The 22,754-nt window shown below is 40.5% G+C and overlaps 1 protein-coding gene across 1 annotated transcript in view; it reads left to right on the top strand.

The window, feature by feature from the left end:
• LOC126272256 (uncharacterized) overlaps window positions 1–22,754 on the top strand; it is a 240,099-nt gene that overhangs the window by 194,365 nt on the left and 22,980 nt on the right. Inside the window, exons 3-4 of the mRNA XM_049974972.1 lie at window positions 16,045–16,103; window positions 16,322–16,478. Of these exons, the coding sequence (XP_049830929.1) occupies window positions 16,045–16,103; window positions 16,322–16,478 (216 nt within the window). The remainder of the gene's footprint in view (window positions 1–16,044; window positions 16,104–16,321; window positions 16,479–22,754) is intronic.

The raw sequence follows: 22,754 nt of genomic DNA, 5'->3' as shown, positions 1-22,754 counted from the left end.
CCAGAGGGAGGACTCCAACCTCCGCCGGGACCAGCTGCACAGTCCCGGACTGCAGCGCCTGAGAGCGCTCGGCTAATCCCGCACGGCATATGGGTCGTGTCTCCATGAACTGTCTGCGTGATGTCCAGGTATTCTGCAAGCCAGAAATATGCCCAGATCTGACCCCGATATAAGATGTGCGGGGTCACTTGGACATCATCTCCGTCCCAGTGCCAATACCATGAATATCAAGGAAGAGTTACAGGCCAGCTTGCCTCAAGAGAGGATGTAACGGCTTTGATACCGTTCTCAACCGAAGCATTTCAAGTATCCAAGCTAGATGCGGTGCAACATCGTACTTACATGTGTGCTGATTCTGCAAATTTCTTTGCAATTTTGACTATTCTGTGATTACTGAAATACTAACTCACACCCTCTCAACCCGTGAAGTTTAATTTCGATTCCATCTCCCTTCCTCCTGCATGCTTAACTTTTTTGGCAGGCAATTTATTTAAAAAGGCAATTAAAAGTATCTGTTAAGCAATACGTTCTGTACAGTGAAGTATTACTTAGATAACATAGTTAAGTGGTTGGTAAAAAAAGTAACAAAAATATAAGTGGTGGTGGTTGTTAGGTGGTGGCCATCGTGGTGGTGGTGATGATGATGATGATAAAAGGGCTATTGTTTCACCTAACATTTTCACACTGTTGGATTTTTTCCGAAGCTATGCGGTGTATAAGCTAAGACTTTATCCTGTTTCTGAACTCAATATATGACTCGTTAGAGAGGACTGCTGACGCGTTTTTTCAGAGCGGCTAATGAAAGTTGCGGTACATAAAATGAAAGCCAATGATGCCGCTATGGTCGTCATGTCAGCTGATAGTGTGAGTAGTGTTACATTATGAACTAGTTGCATTATTGAATGACTTATGTACAAAACAGTTTTGTACGCTAGCGATACACCACATGAGATAACTGCTGTTTTGTGTTTGGGAAGATGGAGGCTCCAATCTTCACCCGGCCTTCCTGATTTAGGTTTTCCGTAGTTTTCCTAAATTATTTCAGGCAAATGTTGGGGTGGTTCTTCCTGTAAGGCCACAACCGACTGCCTGTCTCATCCTTGCCAAACCAGACCCTGAAGTACATAAATGTCTATGTATACCAATTACTAAGTTTTAGTTGTTCTTAAATTGTAATACCTCGTTGCGTCCAGTATCCATGTAAAAGCAGTTTACGGTTGACAACTGCTGCTACTATTACACTACAGATAAGCGGCAAGGAGTACTATTCTTATGTCGTCGTCATGATTGCTGTGGTCGATGCCCACGTACTAGCAATTGACCAAAGATCCGTAGAATCTACCAACAGACATCCACATTGGTAATAGCAACTGGGACGGGCGTCGTCGTACGACAGCTAGCGCCGTATCGATAATGTGTGCTGTTGTACACGTCGTTTTCGAGTTTATTGACGTTGCTTAACTTCCAAGATGTGCGCTATTCGGTTTAGCTGTATTTGCAACATGTGTGAAGGGGGAAAAAAAAACTGAGAATGCAGCAAGAGAGACTTTGGACTGCAGGGTAAGAAAACGTTTCTCTTTAATCCACGGGCTCCCAAACTGTTTCTCTGGCGCAACCCTTTGGGAACCATGGTACATTCATGGAACACCTTGCTTATTTTGAAAGTTGATAAAATTTTTAAAACGTGAAAAAACTTTTATTATTCTATGATTACTTCAATTTTACATAGTTACTGGTCATACAGAAATCATAATAAAATTTTTACACTTAGTTCCGTCAAAATGTCGGAAAACGTCATGTTATTAAGTTTTCGCGGAGCGCTTACGTATTTTAGGATTGTGGTAAGGAAGGCGAATAGTCGACTTCACTTCGTTGGGAGACAGCATATAGGGCGCTAGTGCGTCCTGTCCTTGATTTCCGCTCGAATGTTTGGGATCCGTAGCGAGTCGGGTTAAAGGAGGATACCGAAGCAATTCAGAGACGGGGTGCTAGATTTGTTTTGGGAGGTTCGAGAAACACGCAAGTGTTCAAGGCATATTTCGCGAATTCAAGTGGGAATTCCTTGGAGGAACGCGACGTTCCTTTCGGGGAACACTTGAGAAAATTTAGAGGATCGTCATTTGTGGCTGACTGCAGAACGATTGAAGTGCCTGCAACGAATGTCGTGCATAAGGACCACGGAGATGAGATGCGAGAAATTAGGGCGCATACGGAGGCATATAGACGGTCGTTTTTCCCTCGCTCTGTTTGAGAATGGAACCGGAAAGGATATGACTGGTAGTGGTACGGGGTGTCATCCGGTATGGTCGCGTATGGTCGATCGCAGAGTATCGATGTACAGTGGTGGAAATGTTTATTGCATCACCTCTTGCAATTAACGATTTTTGTTGCAATCATTGAATAACTGAGCGAAATTTGCCTGATTTCTCTTGATTTATATCAGAAACGATTATATACAATAATTTTTGTCAATTTCTTTTTTAATCTTAATTTTTGTTTCTATAAAAATGTTTATATAAATAATTTAACACTTTCCTGAAAAATGAGTGCAAGTGGGTATGTCAGCTATTCTGTTTGCTGTTCTGAAATATGAATTCTACTGTTGAAAGAAACACTGCATATTAATGTTGAAACATAACACTGATGGATTTCACTGTTTGTATTGCCTCATATGAACACACTGTTGCATTTAATACTTTGTTGCTCCACCACGTGCCTTAATCACCGCTTGGCATCGTGAAGGCATTGAAAGAATTAACTTTTTGATGTACTTCTCATTCACTTCATGACACCACACACGCACAAGGGTCTCCAACAGCTCCCGTTTATTCCGTGGCTTCTTTTTGGTGATAGCATTTCCCATAACCTTCCAACAGTTCTCAATAGGATTGAGATCAGAGCTGTTTCTGTCGAAGGAAAGATTTTACCTGAAATGTAGAAGTACGTGATAATCAACCAAGAAAGCAATATGTTTGGTGTTTGGTGCAAATATTAGTCATAGGACTCAAGGAACAATTTAGTCTGAAAAAATGCAAGTGGAAACTAGTCTCTAATGGTTGGCATAAGCTTCATTTCAAGGATGCTTATGTAGGTATCTGCGTTAACAGTGCCATTGATGAAGTCCAGACAACGTACTCCGTGACTGCAAATGCACCCCCCCAGATTATCTGCCCTTGTGGGTGTTTGACTGTACGATGGCAAAAATTCTTCACCTTTTCTTCGATGTACGAACACTTTTCCATCTGAGCCATGCAGATTAAATTTGGACTCGTCTGAAAAGATTTACTTTGTTGCCAAGCAAGATCGTTAAAGGATGGAAAAGAGCCACCGTGGTACGGTGACCTTGTTACAAAACTGCTGCGGAAGCAAAGGGAACTTCACGGCAAACATAAAAATAGCCAAAGCCTTGCAGACAAACAAATATTACGCGAAGCGACATGTAGTGTCAGGAGGGCTACGCGAGAGGCGTTCAGTGAATTCGTAAGTAAAGTTCTACGTACTGACTTCGCAGAAAATCCTAAGAAATTTTGGTCTTATGTCAAAGCGGTAGGTGGATCAAAACAAAATGTTCAGACACTCTGTGACCAAAATGGTACTGAAACAGAGGATGACAGACTAAAGGCCGAAATACTAAATGTCTTTTTCCAAAGCTGTTTCACAGAGGAACACTGCACTGTAGTTTCTTCTCTAGATTGTCGCACAAATGACAAAATGGTAGATATCGAAATAGACGACAGAGGGATAGAGAAACAAAATCGCTCCAAAGAGGAAAGGCCGCTGGACCTGATGGGATACCAGTTCGATTTTACACACAGTACGCGAAGGAACTTGCCCCCTTCTTGGAGCGGTGTACCGTAGGTCTCTAGAAGAGCGTAGCGCTCCAAAGGATTGGAAAAGGGCACAAGTCATCCCTGTTTTCAAGAAGGGACGTCGAACAGATGTGCAGAACTACAGACCTATATCTCAACGTCGATAAGTTGTAGAATTTTGGAACACGTGTTATGTTCGAGTATAATGACTTTTCTGGAGACTAGAAATCTACTTTGTAGGAATCAGCAAGGCGTTTGATACAGTTCCCCACAGTCGTTTAATGAACAAAGTAAGAGCGTATGGACTATCAGACCAATTGTGTGATTGGATTGAAGAGTTCCTAGATAACAGAACGCAGTATGTCATTCTCAATGGAGAGAAGTCGTCCGAAGTAAGAGTGATTTCAGGTGTGCCGCAGGAGAGTGTAGTAGGACCGTTGCTAGTCACAATATATACAAATGACCTTGTGGATAACATCAGAAGTTCACTGAGGCTTTTTGCGGATGATGCTGTGGTATATCGAGAGGTTGTAACAATGGAAAATTGTACTGAAGTGCAGGAGGATCTGCAACGAATTGACGCATGGTGCGTGGAATGACAATTGAATCTCAATGTAGACAAGTGTAATGTGCTGCGAATACATGGAAAGAAAGATCGTTTTTCATTTAGCTACAATATAGCAGGTCGGCAACTGGAAAGTTATCTGGGAGTAGGCATTAGGAGTGATTTAAAATGGAATGATCATATAAAGATGATGCCATACTGACATTCATTGGAAGAATCCTAAGGAAATGCAATCCAAAAACAAAGGAAGTAGGTTACAGTACACTTGTTCGCCGACTGCTTCAATAATGTTCACCAGTGTGGGATCCATACCAGATAGGGTTGATAAGAGATGGAGAAGATCCAACGGAGAGGAGCGCGCTTCGTTACAGGATCATTTAGTGATCGCGAAAGCCTTATGGAGATGATAGATGAACTCCAGTGGGAGACTCTTCAGGAGAGACGCTCAGTAGCTCGGTTCGGGCTTTTGTTGAAGTTTCGAGAACATACCTTCACCGAGGAGTCAAGCAGTACATTGCTCACTCCTACTTATATTTCGCGAAGAGACCATGAGGATAAAATTAGAGAGATCAGAGCCCACACAGAGGCATAGCGACAATCCTTATTTCTACGAACAATACGAGAATGGAATAGAAGGGAGAACCGATAGAGGTACTCAAGGTACCCTCCACCACACACCGTCAGGTGGCTTGCGGAGTATGGATGTAGATGTAGATCTCTGGTGTCCATGTCGCATGTGCCTTTGGCCATTTTCGTCGCTGTAGTCGCATTATCTCGGTCAATAAGGCTTGCTTCTAGGACGACGGGCTGAGAGCCCAGCCTCCAGTAGTCTATTTCTTACAGTTCTACTGGTTACTAAGATGTCACACATTTCTTCCCAGTCTCCCTTTAGTTCAGTTGATGACAGGTGACGATCGTTAAGCGAAAGCCTTTCCAATACCCTGTCCTGTTTGGCAATAGAAGCCCTTTTCCGACCTCTTTCTCACGATCAACATTTCCTTTTTCCCTGTATTTCTTCAGTAAACTCGAAATCGTAGACTCATTAAATCCTGTCTTAGAGGCTATATCTCTGGTGCTGAGACCAACAGACGAATAAGCAAGTATAGCAGCTTTCTTTTCTGGCGTTAATTCAACTGACCTGCCCATCTTCTCACTTCAAAGTCTCAAAATGGCAGTATAAACAATGGTTTGATTGTAAAACCAAACGACAACAATAAAGAGTTGCGTATTGTTGGAAAACATGCGTGAAGAAGTCAGATTATTAAGGCAACAATATGTCAACAAGGTGTAGCAACAATGGCACTGGTATAACCTGAAGCAAACTGCTGCGAAAGACAAAAAGACAACGTAACTCATAGTGATACAATAAATATTTCCACCACTGTAGATCTAGATGTTTCCAGCGGAACACCAGTGTTCCGCGGACACAGTTTGAGAACGCTGCTTTAGTCGACTCTAAATAGAACAGATTTGTGTAGTGTTCTTGGAATGTATTTATGCGAGGGGTAATTATAATGTAATAAAAATGAAGTAATGTAATTAATATTTTGTTTGTTTGCAGGCACATGACCGCATTTCTGATACTCATTGAAATCCTGGCGCCACAGTACGGTAGCATGCCACAGGAGTAGTCAAACAGCGTGGTGACAGGAAGGGCACCAGCCCATCCTCTACCATACATTACCAAATACAAATGAACACGCGGGGTAAGGACAGGAAAAAGAATGTAGGTCGCCTTCTGCTGTCTCGTTTTAGCAGCTACCGGAGATTCGTTCACACTGCATCAGTGTTCTTGCTTGCGGCAGTTGAGGAGAGGAGAGGGATGTTTTTTTTTTTTCCCCCTCAAACTTTTGTGGTCGGAAGTATCGTGCTCTGAAAGTATCACTCTTTAGAATTCCCGTAATTGTCTTCCATTGCAACGCATAAGTGTGAAATTGGCTTAAAGGTGCTTACAACCTTCCCCTCTAATGGCGCAAAAGCGTGGCGTCTGCGACTTCGCTCCCAGACTCGGCGACGCTGCCAACAGCAAAGTGTCGACCTACGCGAAAAAAGGCCAGAACTCAGAAGTTCATATGGCGTGTAAGGCGGGTTACTAATATCACATTGGCGCCAAATTTCACCATAATTCTGCCCAGCGCCGCTGTCGGCGCATTATACGATGGAAAACTCGTCTACTGCCTACATTTCACCCCTTCTTTTGATGCTTCTGCGGAGGAGGTCAGAACCGACACGACCAGCATTGAAATTATTCTGTTTTGCATGGGTGGGTGAGAAAAGCCTTTTAAACACACCGCTGATCGGAACTGACATGAAAAGGGCTCAGGAGGTGGCATAAAAGGCATTAAGAAACCACACCTTTCCTTGGGGCGTTGATTCCCATGCATCTAGCGGTTGAAAACGACAGTTCGCAGTGCAGTGAGCAACAGGGCGGTGGTCTCGACCACATTAGACGCTGCTGACAGCCCCTCCTCCCCCCTCCCCACAATGACGATTCAACGGTACTCTAAGGGACGTCGTGGGGCTACAATCCCGTTGAATGTGATATCACCCTTCTGGAGTGTAGTGCGACCGAAATTTGTGCTCTAGTATGCAGGGTGGAACCACTAGAGGCCGTTCAAAATCATTCGACGAAATTTCAACGTGGTCTGAAGCAGAAAAGAATGCTGATGCTTTCCCAGCCGTCTTGATGTGTGATGACAGAGGGGTGCAGCTTTGACATTTGAATCAATAGAAGGGCGAAGAGTTCCTCTAAAAGTCATCAGTTTGAAAACACGCTCGGTGCCACCCACGCACCATTGTTGAGCACGTTAAAAATTTACCTGTCAGACTTCGACACCCAAAGCTAAGTAGTGCCTCGTAGCTGCTCCAGCCCTGAGGACAGGCAACTCCTTCGACACCCCTTAGGAGATAAATATAAGGAAATAAGCACCCAAGGAAAGGGTTAGTTTCATTGACTCCCTTCATATCATTTCCTTATTCCTTTTCGTGTCGATTGTGATTGGTAGTGTGTCTGAAATGTCTTCCAGAGTCACGTATAAGAAAACAATGATTTCAACGTTTGGTTCTGACCTCCATCGCAGAGGCGTCAAAAGAAGGGGAGAAATGTGGATAAGGAGGTGGTGTGACTATCTTCCATTGTGTGAGATGTCAATGATGGCGTTCGACAGAATTATGGTGAAATTCGATACCAACGTGTCATCGTTAACCAGCTTTAACCTCACATAAACTTCTGAGCTGAGGCGTATTTCCCGCATTTGTCGACATCTTGCTGTTTGCGCATATCTGAGCATGTTGCAGGGAGTCACGCTTTTGCTACACTACAGAAGGAGGTTGTAGAAACCTTTGAGCCAAACTTCAAACTCATGCATAGCAATAGGAGACAATTAAGTGACTTAGAAGAAGAGATACTTTTTTGCGCTGTGTATTCCTTATTAACAAACATACCATTTACAAGTGGATAGATTACAGGTGACGAATAAGGGAACTTCTTAATATGTAAAGGAATTACACAGCAGAGAAGTTAGTTATCCGAAATTTGATAGATATCTTCCACATAATAGTCGCACTTGATGTGATTTAAACACATATTAGTTAATACTTCAGGACGTACTTATAACCTGCCATGAGCTGTGTGTGTCATAATACAAGAGAAAGTGGTACTGCAGACTAATATGTGAACGTTAGTAATTGTAATTCCATGAAACTGCAACTAGAAGAATTAGGAGGTGGGAAATCAACAGAGTTAGTGTAAAATTATCACATAAGCGCTACAAACCAGTACAAAGTGTCACATGATGGTGAAGAATTGAACATTCACATCATTAAAATCCAACCAGTTTCCTATCTGTCCAATCTTCTTCCTGAAGACCCCTGGAATTCATTGCATTCACTGAGTCCGTCTTCTATGTAGTCTTCCGCATTTCCTTTTTGGCCATCAGTTGCAGGACACAGCCATAACAAATCAATGTGTTTCTACCTGTAGCATCAAAAATAGTGTCTTTTTCTCCAATAATTTATCGTAGTCTGTCATTTCTGATGTGTTGTAATCTGGAGATTCAACAAGCTCTTTACGAAAAAGCCATCTCGAAGGACACCAGTTTATTTTTCCCCTTTATTAGCTCTCATATTTCAGTGCCATATTTGGTGATACACCTATTCTCTGTGACTTAAATGTGCAGCAAGACCTTTGTTCACTTCATAATTTTGTCATTCCATAGCAAGGAGTTAAGTTAGCCAGTTACTTTTTCTCCTTGCCCACCTTGTTCAAGTTTGTTCGTGATATCTTGTGTGCTTATTCCATTTTAAGAAAAGTGACTCCCATGTATTTAAATACACAAAATTTCAAACAATGGAAAATCCAGGATGGAATGTAACGATATTATGAAAAGGAAAGTTGCTGCACACCATATAGCTGAGTTGCTGAGTCGCAGGTTACCGATACCAGTATTTTGCACTGCTACCTCCAACTCACTCAGAAAGAAAGAAATATATTGTAAAAATGATATAGATATTCATACAACAATATGAATAAAATGCATATGGGCTGCATCATTTTGTTTTTGGATCTTGCTGCATGTTGTGGTACTGTGGCACAGAGACTTCAGTGTTTACGAGGACTGCACACATATAGTTGCAAACAAACATAATCTTATTAGGTAACTTTATTTTTTTGACCATACAATTGAAACTTTCCCTACCCTTTGTTTCTAATGGTCGAAAAAGTGGATATGGATTTTGGAAATGTTGCCAGACTGTTAGAACAGTAGTGCAGTTGTATGTATGAATTGTATCTTGATCATGCCAAGTATTCACAATCTCTTTGCAAAACTTACTTTTATAAAACCAAGGAATTGGAAGTGTAAAGATTAAGTTACACCAGTCAAAAAGAACGCCAAGTGATAAGGGCAATACAGCTAATATTATAGCGGCTGTAACACACAGTCCACATGTCAGTGTCTGATAGTGTGAATGTGTAAGTGGGATCATCTTTGTAAGTTTTTTGCAAATATTGCGTTCCAACACATTTCATCTGTTCCACAAACCACTGTCAGCTTCATGGTTGTGCTTTTCAAAATCGGTTACAGTTCTCCAAATGGCATACAAAAAAAAAAAACAACTGCAAAGTGGTTTGGCAATTCTGTGCAAGTTTGTACATTAATGAGCCAAAACATTATACCCCTAGCTACCGTGAGACTGAAAATGTCTTGGAAGTGTTACAGGCAAGTGACGCAGTAAAGGAAGAATGGAAGCGGAAGAGAAGAATGAAGCATTGTTTACAAAGAATGGGAAAATCAATTTTCACAGTATACACTATTTGTCAGTTGAGAATCCGTACTGACTGAGAGAAATGTATAACAAGCAACTTGGTCTGTCAAGGCATGGTATGAGATTTTCAAGGATCTCACAAATGGACCTCATTTTATTGAGGAGACACTCAATAGCTGCAAGTTTGTACATTAATGAGCCAAAACATTATACCCCTAGCCACTGTGATACTGAATATGTCTTGATAGTGTTACAGGCAAGTGACACAGTAAAGGAAGAATGTAAGCGGAAGAGAGACAAATGGGCAGTCATTATAGTGCAGATATGTGTTGCAAATGTGGAAATCCACTGATACAAGCAGTTTCGACAAAGGGCACATTGTTATGACCCTGCAGCTGGAAACAAAAATCTCTGAAACAGCAAATTTCGTTGCGGGTTGGCATGCTACTGCCGCGAGCGCTTTGGAAAGTGGTTGAAAGATGGTGAATACTGAGTAGGCTGCACGGTATTGGACGATCACATTTCATCACAAAACCTAGAGTTCAGAGGATCCCCTGTTGTTTAATGCAGGGTAGACAGCAATCTGTGCCAAATGGCTCTGAGCACTATGGGACTTATTTTCTGAGGTCATCAGTCTCCCAGAACTTAGAACTACTTAAAAACTAACTAATTTAAGGACATCACATACATCCATGCCCGAGGCAGGATTCAAACCTACGACCGTAGTGGATGGAGGGTTCCAGACTGTAGCGCCTAGAACCGCTCGGCCACCATGGCCGGCTCTGTGTCAAATCTAACGACAGAGTACAATGCTGGTGCAGGCACAAGTGCTTTGGAGCACACCACTCAAAGGCCATTGTTGAATATGGAGTTACACGTCACACGATCAATGTCTTCCTGCGTTGACGCAGTGACATCGTTAGTTATGATCATAGTGGGCACAACGCCACTGAGTTTTCGCTGTGGATCAATAGAAACAAGTTGCCTGTCGAAAAATCTTGTTACACCAGATTGATGGTTGGGTCCTTACATGTGCTATCATCCAGGCAAATGACTACACGAAACGTGTACCACAGATGCAGACCCTTGAGGACAGTATTATGCTATGGGTACCCTGAGTTGTGCTTCCATTGTATATGTGGCAGTAATTGAAGTCGTCATAACAGCTGTGAGCTACAGGAACATTATTGCGGACCATCAGCATTGTTCCCTCTTGAAACTCCCCTACTGCAATGACTACTTCCAGCAGGATAACTGTCAGTATTGAAATGTCAGAATATGCTACAGTGGTGAGAGAGGCATTGTAGTGAACTCACATTGATGTCTTTGTCAGCAAGTGTGCCTGATCTGCACCTACTGGAACGCATGTCAGGTACCAGCCGTGTGGCCATCCCACAATTTTTTGGAATTGCTTGACCTGTGCATAGACATCTGGCGTCACATACTTCTGAAATACTGTCAAGGTGTAGTAGAATCCATGCCAAGCAGAATCTCTGTTATGCTGAAAAAGTGAAACAACAACACAATTAAACAGGTAGTCATACTGTTTAGCCTAATTAGTGTATATACACAGAAGAGCCAAAGAAACTGGTACACAAGCCTAATATTGTGTAGGACCACTGCGAGCACGCAGAAGTACCGCAACGCTATGTGGTATGGACTCGACTAATGTCTGAAGCAGTGCTGGAGGGAACTGACACCATGAATCCTTAGGACTGTCCATAAATCCGTAAGAGTACGAGGGGATGGAGATCTCTTGTGAACAGCATATTGCAAGGCATCCTAAATATCCTCAATGTTCATGTCTGGGGAGATTGACAGCAAGCGGAAGTGTTCAAACTCAGAAGAGTGTTCCTGATACCACTCTGTAGCAATTCTAGAAGTGTGGTATGTCGCTTTGTCGTGCTGCAATTGCCCAAGTCCATTGGAATGCACATTGGACTTGAATGGATGCAGGTGGTCAGACAGGATGCTCATGTATGCGTCACCTTTCACAGTGGTATCTAGATATATCAGGGATCTCCTATCACTCCAGTTGTACACACCCACACCATTACAGAGCCTCCACCAGCTTGAACAGTCACCTGCTGATGTGCAGGGTCCATGATTTCATGCGGTTGTCTCCATACTCGTATATGTCCAATCACACAATACAGTTTGAAACGAGACTTGTCTGACCAGGCAACATGTTTCCAGTCATCAACAGTCCAATGTCGGTGTTGATGGGTCCAGGTGAAGCATAAAGCTTTGTGTTGTGCAGTCATCAAGGGTACACGAGTGGGCTTTCAGCTCCGAAAGCCCATACCGATGTTGTTTCATTGATCGGTTCACATGCTGACACTTGTTGATGGCTCAGCGTTGAAATCTCCAGCAATTTGTGGAAGGGTTGCACTTCTGGCAGGTTGAACAATTATCTTCAGTTGTTGTTGGTCCCATTCTTGGAGGATCTTTTTCTGGCTGCAGTATTGCGGTGATCTGATGTTTCACCGGATTCGTGATAATGACAGTGCACTTGTGAAATCGCTATCGTGGAAATGCGGTCTCCCATTGCTCATGCGCTGACTATAACACCTCTTTCAAACTCATTTAAATCTTGATAACCTGCCATTGTAGCAGCAGTAACCAATCTACTAACTGCCCCAGACACTTGTAGTCTAATATAGACGTTGCCGACTGCAGTGCCGTACTCTTCCTGTTTTCATAGCTCTGTTTTTGAATATGATGGCCTATACCAATTACTTTAGTGCCTCAGTTAATTGCTAACAGGTATGCTGCCACAGATGTTGGAAGACATCCTACTTGAAATATCATTGTAGTACTGATGTCACTGAAGTCTTCCCCATTGTACACTTAAAATTGCTGAGCTAAATTAGAATGTTTGGAGATTGTTGAACGGGTCATTTGGGAAACATGAAATGGCCTGCATGCTCACCAGCTTAACACCTCTGGATTACTAAAGCAAAAGGTCTAAAAGGAAACACATGCTTGTGCTGCAAGTCCAGATGAAATTCTGCATGTAGTATTGCCTGTGTGGATTGCTGTGTAGTATGTATTGGTGCTCAAGGTCAAAGTTTTCAGCATTTGATGTGGCAGTCACAATACGAGGGTCATTAAAATGTAAGCTGAAACATTGGAACACAGCTTTTTTGATGACACACACACACTCTCTCTCTCTCTCTCTCTCTCTCTCTCTCTCTCTCTCTCTCTCTCTCTCTCTCTCTCTCTCTCTCTCTCTCTCTAAAAATTGCTACACCAAGAAGAAATGCAGATGATAAACGGGTATTCATTGGACAAATATATTATACTAGAACTGACATGTGATTACATTTTCACACAATTTGGGTGCATAGATCCTGAGAAATCAGTACCCAGAACAACCACACCTGGGCATTGAGTCAAACAGAGCTTGGATGGCATGTGCAGGTATAGCTCTCCTTGCACCTTCAACAGGATACCACAGTTCATCAAGAGTAGTTACTGGCATATTGTGACGAGCCAGTTGCTCGGCCAACATTGACCAGACATTTACAGTTAGTGAGAGATATGGAGAATGTGCTGGCCAGGGCAGCAGTCAAACATTTTCTGTATCCAGAAAAGCCTGTACAGGACCTGCAACATGCGGTCTTGCATTATCCTGCTGAAATGTGGGGTTTCGCAGGGATCGAATGAAGGTAGAGCCACGGGTCGTAACACATCTGAAATGTAACGTCCACTGTTCAAAGTGCCATCAATGCGAACAAGAGGTGGCCGAGATGTGTAACCAATGGCACCCCATACCGTCAAGCCGGGTGATACGCCAGTATGGCGATGACGAATACACACTTCCAATGTGCGTTCATCGCGATGTCGCCAAACATGGATGTGACCATCATGATGCTATAAACAGAACCTCAATTCATCCGAAAAAATGAAGTTTTGTCATTCGTGCACCCAGATTCATCGTTGAGTACACCATTGCAGGCAGTCCTGTCTGTGATGCAGTGACAAGGGTAACCACAGCCATGGTCTCAGAGCTGATTGTCCATACTGCTGCAAATGTTGTCGAACTGTTTGTGCAGATGGTTGTTGTCTTGTAAACGTATTCTGCTAACAATCATTGGATCTTGACCAACGCGAGCAGCAATGTCACGATACAATAAATGGCAGTCGCAATAGGCTACAATTCGACCTTTATCAAAGTCAGCAACATGATGGTATGCATTTCTCCTCCTTACACGAGGCATCATAACAACGTTTCACCAGGAAACACCGGTCAAATGCTGTTTGTGTATGAGAAATCGGTTGGAAACTTTCCTGACGTCAGCACTTTGTAGGTGTCACCATCGGCTCCAACCTTGTGTGAATGCTCTGAAAAGCTAATCATTTGCATATCACATCATCTTCTTCCTGTCAGTTAAATTTTGCGTCTGTAGCATGTCATATTCATGGCGTAGCAATTTTAATGGCCAGTAGTATTAAAGTGTATCCACTAAAATGATGTGGACACTTTCATACACATCTTCACCCATGATGCAGTCTCAACAAAAGTAATGTGACTGTAGCCTTCCACAAGGTCACACACATATTGTTTTAAGTGGCTGTAATTAAGAAATGGCATTTTCTGCTTTCTCACGACCATGTCTATACTTCTGGGACCAATCTAATACTTCAGTTTTGTTCAGAGTAACATCATCAAATTGTGTTGGGAATCACTTCAAATGTCACTTGATTTCACCCTTGCACTGGTGAGAAAATGAATAATTAAATGTTTCACAACTGACACTAGAACATACTATTCACTCAGTGATACTGAAATGGCATACCTGAGTGTTAGCTATGTGCGTGCCTATTCCATCTCCATTCATGTGCGAGTAATTCCTCTCATCACTAAGAGAATGAAATGAAAAAAGTTCACATTTATATTTATGTGAGCCTTACAATAAGCACATTAACCAAACCTAAGTTAGATTACATCTGGTTTAGTGATTTAGAAAGTCTGTAATTCTATGTGTAGAAAGTGCAAGTCATGTCATGTCGGTACCCTGTACTAGAAGCTATTTAGAAAACAAAACAAGGACTCACATTAGTGTGCCCTCTTCTCCTGGCAGTGCTATGATGGTCTGAGATGCTGTTTCGTTGCTGCTATTATTATTATTATTATTATTATTATTATTATTATTATTTTAATCAAGATCCACATGTCATATAATTGAAGTGCTTTCTGAAAGTTTTTTTTACAATGCCACAGAAAAAGTGCTCACTTCCATTGAATAAAGTCAATCACATAATATGACAGTTATAAAAAGTAAAGCTACTCTATTAGTTCAGAAAATTCACCTCATCATCTCTGCTATAATGTAGTAAAAACCACAACCCATTATATTTACTTCTTGAGGATATGTTTGGAGTGGCCTGCCTTTGCTGCTGCACCTTGTGAATTTCAAGTTGAGAACTTCATGTACTGTACAGTAGAATTCTAGAATTCATTATATTTATTACGTAATGGGACAGAGTGAAGTTTTTACCTGTTAAATACATTTTTAGTTATTTAACATCTTGGCTTGAGCTACTTAAGCATTTTACACTTAAAGGTGGGAGTATTTATTGACAAGTTAAGTTTCAGTATTTTTGCAATGTTATAGCATAATACGTAATTGTAAGCAGATAGTGCAAGATCCATAAACATTAAAGCACTTCCAAAACTTACATAATGGTTGACAGAAGTGCATCGTAACATCCATCACTGTAAGTTTGAAAACTTACATATATGCAAATTGTAATGCGGTGGCTAACATGGTATTTCTATAAGAGAGGAGTGGTGATGTAACTACCGAAAGAGAATAATCTTGCTGACAGCATATCCATTCTGATCTTTTGCTTTCCTTGCTAGTTAATTTGTTTGTTTATTGATAAGCATTGTATGTTGCAAAACAATTGTAACCAAAGCATTATACCTATCTTATTAGCTGTTCTGCCTGTACAATGTAAAACGATTTATATGCTGCGTAGATGATATAGTACATCTCTGGTGTTTCAGATGCACTGTTCAGAGATTCAAAATAGATGTACATGCAATTTCATAATCATACAATGTGTCAGTCTCAGTTGCAAAGTTATTTTTTTATTGCAAACAACGCTTTTCACCAGGTTAAGGCATTTTGCGATTTACGAAAGGGTTTCAAAGCTATGTATGAAATGAGCTCTGCAACTTCATAGTTTGGTTTCACTAATGGCTCATGAGAACTACTCTTTGGATTATAGCATATTTCATTACTTTTCAAGCTTCCACATACTGGTTATTATTTATTAATCACATGTGACAAAAACTGTAATTTAGGGGATAGTCCTGCAATTGTTATTTTTGTCAAATTGTGAATGGCCTATTTTTGATAACAAATTAATGTTTTTGTTTTCTTTTCATTTCAGTAAACAAGCCATATTTGATGGGAAGAAACCTATCAGAGGTGGCATTCCTTTTGTATTTCGTAAGTATCATTGTCACAAGGTTAAAACAATTTCTACATTATATAGAAACTCTTGACTCCAGTATCGCTGAAAGGCTGATGGATTTTGCAGCAAGTTATTGATTCTGTTAAATTTCTTTTATTTTACCTAGCTACTACTCTGTAAATGAAACTGAGATTAATAGAGTAAAGCTTATCTCATAAGCTCGTATGTTTCAGAATTTTGTCTCTATTCACAGCTCAGTTTGGACAGTGGACCTTCGGCCCCCAGCATGGGTTTGCACGTATTGTTCGGTGGAATTTAGAAAAGGCACCAGAAAGGCTGCCAAGTGGAGATGTGGAAGCCATCTTCTCCATTATGGACAGTGAATTTACTCGGTCTATGTGGAACTACCCGTGAGTGAAATTTTGGTCTCAAAATTTATTATTGTGAGTTCTGCATAGAAAGATTGCCAGGAAACTAATTTCCAGTGAAATTATGTCCCACAAATAATTGTTTCCACTTTTACGGCAGTGCATTGAGAACATACTACAATAATGTGAGCACGCAGTGGAGTTGTGGATCTGGAAGCGCATCTGCATCCATTCCCTGCAAACCACTATGATGTGCATGGTAGAGGGTACGTCCCAGAATACTACTTATTAGGGTTTTTTCTTGTTCCATTCACATATGGACCACAAGGAGGAGGACTGCCTAAGTGCCTCCCCTCATGCAGTCCTAAAATCTGATCTATATTAACTACTTTATTGAGATAAATACAATAATACCCTCAAAAACTGGAATTTTTCAGAGCTATCAACACACTGTAGTTGAGGCAGCATAAGATGATCCCTGACTGCTTTCAGCACTGTTGCTTGCCTTCAGCTGTGAAGTGCAGACAGCTGCAGGTCATAACAATAGCTGTCTGCAGAGGTGTCTTCAAAGAAAGTAAGAAATATGCTGTGATATGCAAGAAATATGGTGAGGTGGACGGGGAGGACCACGACAGTAGGAGGAAGAAATCTGTAGAAACATGTGCCTTGTGTACTCCTAAATGAAGCTTCCAACTTTGAAATTAGCCAAGCTTGTTTTCCTTAGACACTTCTACCATTCTAATGGGACACTCAGAAAACTTTAAAGACAGCAAAAAGATTTAATTATGCTATAGGAAAATTTAGAGTGTGACCATGTCACACCATGACTGACTGAGACAGTATGATGATCTTAAAAATAAACCACTATCTGCTCTTTTATTTATTCATAGTGCCTGGTTTCGATTAGACCATCTAAACACGGAGATGTCCTTCAAGAGGGGTAGCCTTGGCAGATTTGATGAAATAGCACTTTAAAGTGGGTACAGCTTGGTCTGGAGAATAAATGAGGTGATATCAAGCTTTGTTACTAATGCAGAAGTAAATAGAACTCTTAAGTTGAAAAGTTAATCGCCTTATCTGGATGAAAGCTAACCCTAAACTTTTCTGTGCTTAATCTTTTCCATGCGCTGGGACCTATAATAATCATGTTGCTCTAATACATTTCCTAATATTATCTATCCATTAAGGCGTGGCTTTGGTCTTTCTTATATCTTTGAGTCCAGCCAAGAATTCCCTTGGTCCGCCTACCATTTCCTCGTGTGTACACTCCATCCCCATTTCATTTACATTGCTATTGTACTTATATCTGCCACTCTAGTCTGTTACCATGTTGACTTTTTCTTTGTTTTCCTGATGCTCTAAGTAATTTCGGACATATATCTCTCTCGCTGTTTATTGAGCAACTACAATATTTGAATGGTTTTTACATTAAAATTGCATGTCTGTAGTCACAAGTCACAAATGGTGCTACACTGTAGGTTGTGGAAGCTTAGCGTTGTAACCCCTTTTTAGTTTAGGCTAATTCCATGTCAGTTCGATACAGAAAAGTATCGTTTTCAACTTGGTCATCTCATCTCAGTTTGGGGTGTGCAATGCTCCTTATAAGAAATGGAAAACTACAAATTTGCAGAGGTATATGACAATCATGAAGAAAGTTATGGGTAGGCTAAGCTCAGAAATGATGTGAAATCTATGCATTGGTCTCAATATCAATGACTATTGTAATAGTTATAACCCACATACAACAATTAACCTCACATCATTGCAAAATCTGATGAGTAGAGCTCTGCTTCCATGTGCAAAATGTTGGGTTTCTATGAGTTTTTACTTGCAGTGTCCTTGATTTTGACCTTTGACCACTGAATATCTCAAAACACACCATCTTCAGTTTATTTTTTTCCGCTCCAGTATGTTACTGTGAACATGATATCATCTTACCCAAAAATTATTTTATTTACATTGTTACACATCAAAATGCAGTAATCAGCACATAAATATGAAATACAAATAATTGAAAAGTAAAATTCGTAACTTACGTTGTACAAAAATATGTTCCACATCATTGTAGGGTTGTTACAAATAATTTACAGTGTAGCTTCAATGAAAATGCATAAAAATTGTTTACAACTTATTTCAAGTCTTCAATTAAATTGTTAGTGTTCATGAGATCTGATTCAAGGAGAATATATCTTTCCATTTGGCGTCTCTGGATCCATCTTGTGAGAATTTCACATTATTTGATAACACAAATGTTTGGTTTGACAGGAAACGAAACTGATGAGTGTGGCCCATGTGAATGTAAGAAGCTAGGTTGTAGCTCATCTGCTTCTTTACAAGTTATTATGACAAATGCAACCCACTAATGACTATCATATGGGACAACAAATCTGTGTATGTCCGTTAACAGCATATAATTCACTGAAGGAAACTTGTATACCACCTGCCTCTGAACTTTCCTCAAAATCTTTTACATTCGTGAATGACCTCCTTCTCTAAACGGTTTGCAAAAATACGATGTTGACTTGAAATCCATTTTTTATGAACTACTACCAAATACTACTTCATAGCACATGTATAGTGCAGTTTGAGTAAACAAGCCACATCCAGGAAACAAGCTACTGATAATTGGTTAAGTAAGTCTCTTTGTCAGGTAAAAACAAGAAATGTTCACTAATTGGTCAGAATGACAGTGACTGGTATTGGCTGAGTTCTCAGCTTACGCAGTAGTCAAACTTGACAAGACTGGCAAGTGTTTGGCAACACAATGGCACAGAGACACTAAAGTGGAATTACATTGGGACTAAAGGCCTCCATACACATATCCCCTCCCTCCTCCCCCACTAAGCAGATCTGGCTTGACCCATTCATCTGCGTGTGGGTGAGATGCATTGGTTTAAAGCCGAACAGCTACGTGCTAGCTGGGACTGCTACTTACCAGGCCACACACCATCAGTGCAGGCGGGTAGGGTCCACCAAGCAATCGCTGTTGCCCCCACAGTCAGTAGGGTGTGCAAGCGGGCTGGCGAGCAAGTTGGCACACCGCTCAGGTTGTGAATGGGTAGCTTAAGAGTTGTCCTAAGATCATTGCTAATGGCAAGAAATTTTATACAAATATCATGTTGCACAACATTCATCTGGCGAGTGTCTGAAATGACGCTCAAGACAAACACATTAGAAAAAAGTTACTGTAACTATTAATAATACAGATAATAAGTAACAGTATTGCTCCCCCCCCCAGTTACTTTCATGAAAGAATAGCGAATAGTGGAGTGCAAACTGATGGATTGTAAAATAGGATAAATAGCTTAGTGAAGTGGTGTAGATGAAATACTGTTTTGGACATTATGCCTTTGGTGTGCCACCTTTATATTTGCCATGTTTATAATAACATACCAGAACAATATAATACTTTAAAAAGATGAAATAAAATAAATGTGTGTGTTTGGAGATATTCGAGATCAAAGGTAAAGGTCAATGATCTTGTATGTGAAAACTGTTGAAAATCCATCATGTTGCACACAATGTAAAGCTCTACTCATTAGATTTTCAGTTATGTAAGTTTAATTGTTGTATCTGGATTAGAACCACAATTACAGTAATTTATGTTGAAACGTGTGTGTAAATTTCACACAATTTTCAAACTTAGTAGACCTGCAACTTTCTTCACAATTTATCCTTTTTTTCCCTCTTAGGTAAGTCTTTCCACTCCCAGGATTGGAATGACTCCTTACCCTCTCCCTTAAAACCCACATCCTTTCATCTTTCCTTTTCCTTCCCTCTTTCCTGACGAAGCAGCCGCCGGTTGCGAAAGCTCAAATTCTGTGTGTTTTATTCATTGTGCCTAACTACCGGCGCTTTCCCGCTTGGTAAGTCTTGGAATCTTTGTTTTTAATATATATATATTTTCTTGTCTCTTATCTGGATCACAGAACGTGCCAAATTTTAAAGAAATGTAAATGGATCGGATTGAGGGGTGCAATAAATTGACATGGAAATTATCCTGTACTAGAATCAGTCAGTGACATTTTTAATCTTGTGTTTATTTGTTTTACTGTGTGTCTTCCACAAGCCACCATGATGGAGGATAAATGGTTTACAAGTATCATTTCCTACCGTCCTAATTTCATTTGCATGTGGGACACAGGCCTAAAGGCTGTCTGTAGATCTCTTTACGGTCACGGGTTTCTCTAATTGTAGGACTGTGATAATCATGTTAGCTAATATATTATTTAAATTATATGTTTGACTTAGTTTGTTTCATAAACTTGAAGACTTTTGCTACGTGACACACCCATAGGAGATAAATGCCATATTGCAAATGAAGGTTCTCTTCTCCGTAGTTTTTGTAGGTTTTCCAGTACCCAATTTTGTAAATGTACCAGACCAATGAAAAACAGTGAACAAGCGGTTGAGTGAGGGTTTTTTGATTCCTTTCATATTTTAAGTACACATTCATAGTTTTCTTCTCTTAAATCTGAATCTGGTGTCGACCTTCTCCAAGGTTATGTTTAAAAATTTACATAGTCATGTCACCTTAAATTGCTCACATGGATACTCCTAGATACTTCCAGGCTCCAACTAATTCCAGTTACTGATCACAATAATTTTGTCAAACGATAAGTCAGCTGGCAGCATTTGAATCGGGTAGCAATCTGCAAGTCTCTCTGTATTTTCTAAAAATCACCTCCCTGTGTACAATTGTGTTCCTTCCTTTTACAGCCTGATAGGGCTGCAGATGTTAGCTGACAGGTCATTTGTATGTATTCTGATTTGTAAGGGATGCTGTGTAACTCTATTGAAGGCTTTCTGGAAATCGAGAAACACTGAATCAACCTGAGCTCCACTACCAACTGCCTCATAGATCTCATAAATGAAGAGAACAACATGGATTTCATTTGATAGATTCTTACGGAAATCATGTTGATTCCAACATAGAAGTGACCGCTCTTCAGAAAAGTCAACAGATATGAGTATAATGTTTTTTGTCATTTTACAAGAAATTGTCACGAGTGAAATAAATTCGCACATCTGTGTTGTTTTGTTGTTGTTACTGTTGCAGTCTTCATCTCAAAGATTGGTTTAATGCAGTTTTCCATGCTACTGTGCCCTGTGCTAACCTTTTCATCTCTGGATAACCGCTGTTCACTACATCCTGTGAACCTGCTTATTGTATTCTCCCTTAGTCTCCCTCTATAATTTTTACATCCCACACTTCCCTTCAATACTAAATTGGTAATCCCTTGGTGCCTCAAAAATATGGCATCAACTGATCCTTCTTTTAGTCAAATTGTGCTACAAATTTCTTTTCTCCCAAAGTGTGTTCAGCACTTTCTCGTTGGATACTTGATCTACCCATCTAATCTTCAGCATTATTATGTAGCACTGCATTTTAAAAGCCTCTATCCTCTTCCTGTCTAATCTGTTTACTGTGCACATTTTACTGTCATACAAGGCCTACACTCTGGACAAATAACTTCAGAAAAGACTCCCTAATATTAAAAAATTCTCTTATTCTTCTTGTGCCTATCTGCAACTCAGCCTCTCCGCTATATGGTGATTAGCAACTTTCCTTCTCATATATTGTTACATTCCATCCTGGTTTTCCATCGTTTGATGTTCTTTAGAAATGCTTTTCTTGCCATTACCAGTCTATAGTTTACATCCTCTCTACTTTAGCCATCATCAGTTATTTCACTATTCAAATAGCAAAATTCATCTACCACTTTTAGTATGTCATTGCCTAATCTTAATTCCTTCATCACTGCCTGATTTAATTAGACTACATTCCATCACCCTGGTTTTGCTTTGTTGATGTTCATCTTGTATCTGCCTTTCAAGACACAGTCCATTCCATTCAGTTGCTTATCGAAGTCCTTCAAGGTCTGCCAATGGCATTGTAATTCTTTCAGAGATAGCAAAGTTTTTGTTTCTTCTCCCTGAACTTTAATTCCTGCTTCAAATTTTTCTCTGGTTTCCTTCACTGCTTGCTCATTGTACAGGGTGAATAGCATAAGGGATAGGTTACAATCCTTTCTCACTCATTTCTCAATCACTGATTCACTTTCAGTCCCCTCGACTCATAACTACCAATAACTACCATCTGGTATCTGTAGAAGTGGTAAATAGCCTTTCACCCCCTGTATTTCACTGCTGCTATCCTCAGAATTTCAAAGAGAATATTCCAGTCAACATTGTCAAAAGCTTCAAATGCTATAAACTTAGGTTTACCTTTCCTTAACCTATCTTCTAAGAGAAATATTGCCTCTCATGTTCCTACATTTCTCCAGAGTCCAAACTGATCATTCCCAAGGTCGGCTA

The sequence above is a fragment of the Schistocerca gregaria genome, chromosome 5 (genome assembly GCF_023897955.1).
Source record: "Schistocerca gregaria isolate iqSchGreg1 chromosome 5, iqSchGreg1.2, whole genome shotgun sequence".
In the NCBI taxonomy this organism is placed as follows: domain Eukaryota; kingdom Metazoa; phylum Arthropoda; class Insecta; order Orthoptera; family Acrididae; genus Schistocerca; species Schistocerca gregaria.
This window is presented reverse-complemented; position numbering and strand designations above follow the sequence as displayed.